At 38.7% G+C, this 8,604-nt stretch overlaps 1 protein-coding gene across 6 annotated transcripts in view; it reads right to left on the bottom strand.

The window, feature by feature from the left end:
• Positions 1-347: 347 nt before the first annotated feature.
• Positions 348-8,604, bottom strand: part of CCDC15 (coiled-coil domain containing 15) — an 87,426-nt gene continuing 79,169 nt past the window's right edge. For all 6 annotated transcript variants that reach the window (XM_044258130.1, XM_044258127.1, XM_044258129.1 and 3 more), the window contains 3 exons: positions 3,026-3,202; positions 2,671-2,819; positions 348-1,267 (listed from right to left, as the gene is read on the bottom strand). In XM_044258130.1, the coding sequence (XP_044114065.1) occupies positions 1,146-1,267; positions 2,671-2,819; positions 3,026-3,202 (448 nt within the window). In that variant the 3' untranslated portion in view covers positions 348-1,145. The remainder of the gene's footprint in view (positions 1,268-2,670; positions 2,820-3,025; positions 3,203-8,604) is intronic.

Below are 8,604 nucleotides of genomic sequence, written 5' to 3'. Positions count from 1 at the left end.
CAATGGGTTAATCATATGGTATATAAATTATATCTCAATAAAACTGTTAAAAAATACAACTCCTAAAGGCTGAATGGTGGATATAATTACTTAAAGCTTTTGACTGAACTAGATTATTAATCTGGTTAACTAACCTGTCAATCTTGTCATACAGGTAATATTTGGCTCTAATTTTCGATGACCTGGCTAGATGTTTAGTAGGAGTTTTTTTGAGACATAACCTAAGTGCTTCTTCAAAACTGCTCCATTACAGAAACGGAAGAAAAAGAAATTCATACTATCTTTAATTCAGTAATAAACTTTTCATATTTTGTGTCAGGAAATACTGTGAAGAAATAACACACTCATACTAACTACAGAAATTTTTATTTCATCTGTTTTGTAGCTATGCCATTCACCAGATTCTTAAAAGACAGGGATAAATAAAGCAGGACTTGATTACTCACTTTGACTTCAAGTTTACTTTTTGAAAAGTCACTCACAATGATTTCACCTACAAGATGCTCAAAAGACAGAGGGTTTATTCACCTTATTTTTGCAATACAAAATTATAAAATTATAAAGTCCTAAGTCCAATGTCACTGAATGGGGAAAGAGGTAATAAGTTAAAAAACCAGTAGAGAAAAATCTTGAGAAAAAAATATGCATCAAATTCAGATTCTTCTCACCTCTAATTGTTATACACAACTAGTAACGCTATCGGCAATACAGATGGTCACTGATACTTAGAAACTCATATCATCTTCTTTTCAGCTTTATCTAGACATTTTCAATCTTGTCAAGATTCAAAGATACACTTTAAGAAAGACAATAAATGAGATAATCTCAAAGATTTCTCATGATCTCTTCTGATCAGAGCAGCGCTAAGTAAAAAAAACCTTACTGGTCTGAGTGATCATTTTTAAAACAATAGACTCTCTACAGTTCACAGCAAAAACACCAGTTTGGAGGTTGACTTTCAATTTCAGTCCCAGGCAGAGGCTGAAACAATGTTTATGATCTAATTATAGAGATGGTTGTCTTGTTGATACAGTCCTTCTTTCCAGATTACACATCTTACACATTTTAACAGCTTTTCCTAAATAATCTCTCAGGGTTGACTTTAAGTGAAGAATGAAATACTAACAATTGGATTCAGATTCTCATTACAGATTTTTCAAAGTCCGTCTGTGCACAGAAGCCAAATTATGCATGGCGACTCGAACAGTTGAGGTCCCCTCAGGGATATCACAGGAATTGATGACCGAATGTAGTGCCCGGGTATACGCTGCAAATAAAGGTTTGCACAGTGAGGAATGAAGTTAGATTCTAAACCACTCACTCTGCCAACCTCCTTCCCATTACTACTGCTTCTCTATAAGTCTCATAGATATTAACTTCTCCTATTCATTGAATAAACACTTACTATTTAGTACATGTCAAGCACTCTGTGAGGACAGAAAAGATAATGACGAGAATGGACACAAAAATAATTAAATTGCAGGGCGCCTGGGTAGCTCAGTGGGTTAAGCCGCTGCCTTTGGCTCAGGTCATGATCTCAGGGTCTTGGGATCGAGTCCCGCATTGGGCTTTCTGCTCAGCAGGGAGCCTGCTTCTCTCTCTCTCTGCCTGCCTGCTTATTTGTGATAAATAAATAAAATTAAAAAAAAAAAAAAGAAAAAGAAAAAGAAAAAAAATCATTAAATTGCAGTGTTAACACTTTCAAACCAGAGGTATATGTAAAATATCATCACCGAATGAAGTGCAAAATGAATGAAAAAACATCTAGGAAAAGATGGAAAAGATTTCCAGAAGTAGTAACATGTAAGACGGTCTTAAATAATTAATAAGAGTAAAGGAAAGGAGGTCTTCTAGGCAGAAAAGTATGTGGAGCAAAAGGCATAAAAAAGGTGACATGTACTGGAAATAGCAAGTTTGATAAGGCTGGAGTGTCTCCTGGGGCCAGAGAGAAAATATGCCAAATATGGCATGCATTTTGTACTGTAATGTTGAACCCTCAAGGTTTTAGAACAGAGGAATGGCATGATAAGATTTGTGTTTTTAAAATTTAACTCACAGAATTGATGAGAAACTCATATCACACGGATGGGGAAGTAGGAATACAAATAGTGGCGGTATTTTGGTGTGTGCATGAAGCCTACATCATCTCTACACTGTGTACATCAATATGTTTAAGGATGGCCAGGAAACAGAAACATCAGTGACAATAAGGACTGTTTTCTCTAGCTGTGATTCCTGAAGATAGTGTTTATACTGGTCCTCATTTTGCTCTGCGTCACCTGGCAGAACTGGGCAGTCTAATGTGGATAGAGATGGTAATAAATCTGTACGTAACAGTAAAGTATCTGAGTAACAGGGAATGCAACTGGACAGATGGCCATAAAACATAAGCCCTAATTTCTTCATTTATAGGAGAACCAGGAAGCCAAGTCTCCCTACAGTGGAGTAGAAATATTTCCCCAGCATTAATGGAGACAAGAAGATAGCCAATCTCAAAAGGATTATAACTCACTATAATTATTTTTATTGTCCCAGAGCTGTTTTGTAAAGGCGTAATAATAGTCTCTGATATCAATCTCAATAAATGCTAACTTACTGTGATCACTACATTTCTTGTTTGTTTGTTTTTTAATTGCCACCAGGCCACAACCATTCCTTTAAGAAGCTCACCTCTATGGTTTTTATAGAAAATACAGTTGTTGGCGCAGGTATCAGGATGAGCATCCCAAAAATCAGGACCACAGCAGCACAGTGGAGGTAGAGTAATATTATACAGCCGCATTTTCTCCTGGATCTGGGCTCGCAGAGCTTCCATATATCTATAAAGATACAATATGGTCAGGCAAAGTGGACCTTTGAGCATGAGAATGAGCATGAGTCCTTATCTGACAACCAGCTTTAATCATTAAAACTAGTTCACATCTCTGTGTCTCAACTCTTCCTCTTTGTACGGGGAAACAGCACTGGGGAAAATACAGTGCTATTCCTCTAGAGCCAGGACTTTACGCAGAACTTTTCAAAATACCTTTGGGATTCCTTTTCTCTCTGTTGTTGTTTTTCTCTTACTCCTTTTAGTTCCTCAAGTTTCAGCTGGGCTAATATGTCACTCATCTTCTCCCCTGAATACAGCTCTTCGTGAAAGTTCATTCTTAGTATCCTCTGCTCTTCAGCATAACGTTGCTGTTCTTTCTTTTTTTTAATTCTGAGAATAAAATCATAACAGGGTTAGGAATTTCATAAAATCATTATTTAAATTAGCTTCTAGACCCAAATAATTCAAGGAATTCCCAGAAACAAGAGAGTCAGGAAATCAGTTTAGCACCCTAGGGTAGCCTTAAAAACTCCTGCTGGCTGACTGAAGGTTATTCTACAGCTCATGTAAATATATAGCCTCTCAAATGACAATGACCACTGCTTACGTATAAAAAGGTTTCGCTGTAAGAATACAAGTACAAAGGCTTTCTTACCTTAGACAATCAAATAAATAGATAAATCAACCAGCCAACCAACCAGACAAAATACAAAAACAATGGGTTTTATGACTCTGGACATCAGGTGATGAGAGGCAGTTGATTCTTGACAGACAGTAAACAAATGAAGTGAGCCCTATTAACTGCCAAAACCTACTGCCTTATAAGTTTCCAGGCAGCAGCATGAGGTAGGAGTATTGAGGTAGAGCCTGGTAGACTCCCTGAGTCAAGAAGATGGAGCTGAAGGTCCAGGGACCAAAGGCAACTAGAATTCATAACAGGGAATACCAGAGAGTGGAGAGCTGTTCAAGAGTGAAAACTTGGAGATCTACTGTGTGTCCTTCTGATACAGACCAGAGTGCTCTGTACCTATTTGAAAAAATAACCTGAGGCTAGGAACAGAATCATCAAAATGGGTAACAAGGAACAGTGACTAGGCTCACACAGAGCTGGGAATAGTGCCTGTTCCCACCAATCAAACTTGAAAAACTCGTAACACACAGGGCATTCGGCAGTTTTCAGAATGATCTTACCGCCACAGTGGGGAATGTTGGTTAGTCCTAAACTGAGCACTGTTCCAGACACAAGGTCATAAATTATAAAAGCAAATCCCCAAAGTAATTTAATTTGTACCCCAAAAGCTGAAAAAAATTTATAAGAATACAAAGATACCTAGCAACCAACAAGATAAAATTCACAATGTTTGACATCTACTCAAAGACCACCAAGGATGCAAAGAAGCAGGAAAACTTACTCATAATGAACAGAAAAACCAATCAAAACCAACCTAGAACTGAGTTATTAGAATTAGCACAGGAAAACATTAGAATAGTTATGCCTACATTTTATACGTTCAAAAAGTTAAGATATAAAAAAGACAAATCAAACTTCTCAAGATGAAAACTACAACTTCTGAAATGAAAAACACACTGGAGAACAAGCCTATATTTAATGAAATCAATAACTAATAACCTTTCAAAACAGAAACAGGCCCACACGGGATCACCAAATAATCATGGAAGAAATTATACCAATTCTCTACAATCTTCCTTCAGAGGACAGAAACAGAATGGGTATTTCTTAGCTCATTCTATGAGGCCAGCACTACCCTAATACCAAAACCAGACAAAGATATTACAAGGAAAGAAAACTAGAGGGAGGTTCAGTGAGTTAAGCATCCGCCTTTAGCTCAGGTCATGATCTCAGAGTCCTGGGATCAAGCCCCACATTGGGCTCCCAGCTTGGCAGGGAGTCTGCCTGTCCCTTTCTCTCTGCCCTCTTCCTGCTTGTATTCTCTCTGTCTCTCTCTCAAATAACTAAATGATGAATAAATAAATAAATAAAAAAACTAGAGACCAGTATTTCTCATGAACACAGAGAAAGAAATCCTCAGAAATGTTAGCACATCAAAACCAACAATGTAGAAAAAGAATTATATGCCAAGACCAAGTGGGGTTTATCCCAGGAATGCAAGGCTAATTCAACATGGAAAAAAAAAATCAATGTAATCTATCACATCAACAGGAGAAATAAGAAAAATCACATACCCTATAAATATACATAGAAAAAGCATCTGACAAAATCCAGCACCATTTATGATACTCTTGGTAAACTAGAAATAAAAGGAAATTTCTAAACTTGATAAAGGGTATCTACAAAAAACCTATAGCTAACATCATACTCAAAGGCGAGAAACTAGACACTTGCCCACTAGGATCAGGAATATGGCAAGATTTTCTCCTCACCACTTCTTTTAAACATGATACTGAAAGTCTTAGCCAATGCAATAAGACAAGAAAAGGAAATAAAAGATAAACAAATTGGGAAGGAAAATAAAGCTGTGTTTGTTTCCAGATGACATGACAGTCTATGTTCTTCCCAATCTGATCTATAGATTCAATGCAATCTCCCCCCCCCCCCAAATCCCAATAAGTTATTTTATAGATAGTGACAAAGTGATTCTAAAGTTTTTATGGTGAGGCAAAATTCCCAGAATAGCTAAGATAATACTGAGGGAAAAAAACAAAGTTAGAAGATATATACTACTCAACTTCAAGACTTATTACAAAGCTGCAGTGATCAAGACAGTGTGGTATTGGTGAAAGAATAGACAAATAGAATAGTATGGAACAGAAAGCCCAGAAATAGACCCATCTTAATAGAGTCACTGATTTTTGACACAGAAGCAAAGTCAATGCAATGGCATGAAGATAGTCTCTCCAACAAATGGTGCAGGAACAACTGAAAATCCATGTACAAAAACTGAATCTAGACAAAGACCTTACACTCCTCACAAAACAAAAAGGGTCACAGAATTAACTATAAAATGCAAAACTAAAAAACTCCTAGAAGATAATTTGGGTGAAAATCGACATGATCTTGGGTATGGTGACGACATTTTAGATACATACCAAAGGCATGATCCATAAAAGAAACAATTGATAAGCTAGACTCCATTAAAATCAGAAACTTCTGCTCTGCAAAAGGCACCGTGAGAAGACAAGCCAGAGACTGGTAGAAAATATTTCATAGAAGACTACTGACCAAATATACAAAGAACTCATAACTCAACAATAAGAAAACAAACCTGACTTTAAAATGAGCCAAAGACCTAACAGACATCTCAGCAAAGAATATATAGAGTTGGCCTTGAACAACACGAACTTGAGCTGCATGGATCCACTTACATGTGGATTTTTTTTAATAATACAGTACTGTAAATGTATTTTTTTGTTTCTTATTATTTCCTTAATAACATTTTCTTTTTTCTAGCTTATTTTATGGTAAGAATATAGCATATAATACATATGCCATATAAAACATGTGTTTATCAACTGTTTATGTTATTGTGAAGGCTTCTAGTCAACAACAGGCTATAAGTAGTTAAGTTTGGGGAGAGTCAAAAGTTACAGATGGAGGGACGCCTGGGTGGCGCAGCTGGTTAAACGACTGCCTCCGGCTCAGGGCGTGATCCTGGAATCCCGGGATCGAGTCCCACATCAGGCTCCCAGCTCCATGGGGAGTCTGCTTCGCTCTCTGACCTTCTCCTCGCTCATTCTCTCTCTCACTGTCTCTCTCTCTCAAATAAATAAAATAAAATCTTTAAAAAAAAAAAAAGTTACAGATGGATTTCAACAGTGTGGAATATTACTGCCCCTAACTCCTACATTGTTCAAAGGTCATATGTTTATGGGATCATTCCTTCGTGATGAGTGAGTGAGTGAATTATTGACTCACTGACTGAACGGTGAGGTTACCCTCTAGTGAGCATCTTCATGTCTTTTGGCTAGAGAAGTCTGTACATCTAGCTCTTCCCCAGACTTCCTTGTCACCAACTTCCCAATAATGGTCAAGTCTCTGACCATCCAGCCAAACCACACCACAGCCCATGGATCAATATGAATTCTCACCTATGGATAAGCATAAGAGTTTAGGTTGAGTGAACAGTAATATATCTTAGATCACAAAACAGAGTCATAATGGCCCTTCAATCAATTCCCAGACTTGAGCCAATTTCAGACCAAGAACCTCTTGGACGAAGTGAAATCCCTGTCCCTTTGAGGAAGGACCTTGCTATACGGCCAAAATTTTATATTGCTAAGCTTTCTTCCCCAAAGGGACCATGATCTACTAGCCAGATGCCACAGTTCTGAGTCAGACAACTGTGATTATTGCTTTGGCTCAATTGTCCAATTATGGTAACCACATCCTTCTTGCCCTGCCACCCTGGAATCCCACCATCCCTACTACATCAGGGATCATCATTTGGTGGTTTCAGTTCCAACAGAGAAGATTGACCACAAAACTCTTCAAGGATGTTGAATTTCTCACAGTGGTGAGAAAATTGACCCTTCCAGAGTTGGTGAACAGGTCTTACATGATAAGTCCACTCTAACATACCAGTATCCCTAAGCTTTTGAATACCTTTCTCTACAACATACCACCTACAACAAAGCAGTTCTGGCACTTAACTTCATTTTGTGTAGGCGACGCTTGGGGCCATGGTTTAGTCAACCAACTTCTAACTCCCCCATTTCAAACACTGAATCTGGAGTCACTGCTGAGTGGGCCCATACCAATAAATTCTGTCTGATCCAACTTTATATTCTACCCACCATGATCCTATACTTCTATGACCCAGTCTATACATACTCCCCAGTCGTCTATTGCATTACAAATCACTCCTACAACTTAATGGCAGAAAACAATAATAAAGACTTATCTCCGTATTTTTGTGGGTCAGGAGGGCACACAAGTCACGGTGGAGACAGCTTATCTCTGTTCTATGATGTCCAAAGCCTCAGCTGAGACTCAAATGCTGAGGAGCAAGAATCATCTGAAGGCTTAACTGAGCCTGGAGGTTTCCGGACAGGGCACATTCATGTGCCTAGCAAGTGCATGCTGGAAGTTGGTTCCTCCTGACATGATCTCCACAGTGTTGCTTGATCTCCTCACAGCAGGGTGTCTGGCTTCCCAGAGTGAGCAATTCAAGGGCCCAAGGTGGAAGCTGCAATTTTTGTTAACGATCTAGCCTGGGAAGCCACACACCATCAGTTTGCAATATCCTATTGGTCACATGGATCAGCCCTCTTCATTGTGTGCGGGCACAATACAAAGGTGTGGATACCAAGAGATGCCAATCATTAGGGGTTACCTTGGAGGCTGGGTGCCACACCTGGCATGACAGATCAGGTAAAGCCAGATCAGAGCAGTGTGGTTCACTGTCCTGGCTATTCTAGCCATGGGGTCTACAGATGCTATTCTTGGTCTATCAGATTTTTCATCAGCCCAATCCAATAACCTTCCATAGGTGGAGAGTTTATCATTTCTGCAAAGGGAAGCATCAGCTGGAACCTTCAGAGCAAAGCCCCACAAAGCTGTTTTGCCAGGCTGGACAAATTCTATATGGGTGGTTTGCCTTTATTTCCTGGGACGCCGTTTCTGGAGGCACATTTTCTGTGGCTGCTAATCAATTTCGAGCTGAGTGGGAAGGGGGAGCGAAACAATAGCAGAGTTTCAGAAATGATTCTCCACTGAGCAAAGCTAAAAGAAGTCTACATTCACATAGTAGATTTGCATAAAAATAGTCTTTTCACTCTTTGTAAACCGCCATAAACATGATGTGCGGTGACAC

The sequence above is a fragment of the Neovison vison genome, chromosome 7 (assembly GCF_020171115.1).
Source record: "Neovison vison isolate M4711 chromosome 7, ASM_NN_V1, whole genome shotgun sequence".
NCBI lineage: Eukaryota > Metazoa > Chordata > Mammalia > Carnivora > Mustelidae > Neogale > Neogale vison.
Note: the sequence above shows the minus strand (reverse complement) of the source record. Positions and strands in the feature narration are given on the sequence as shown.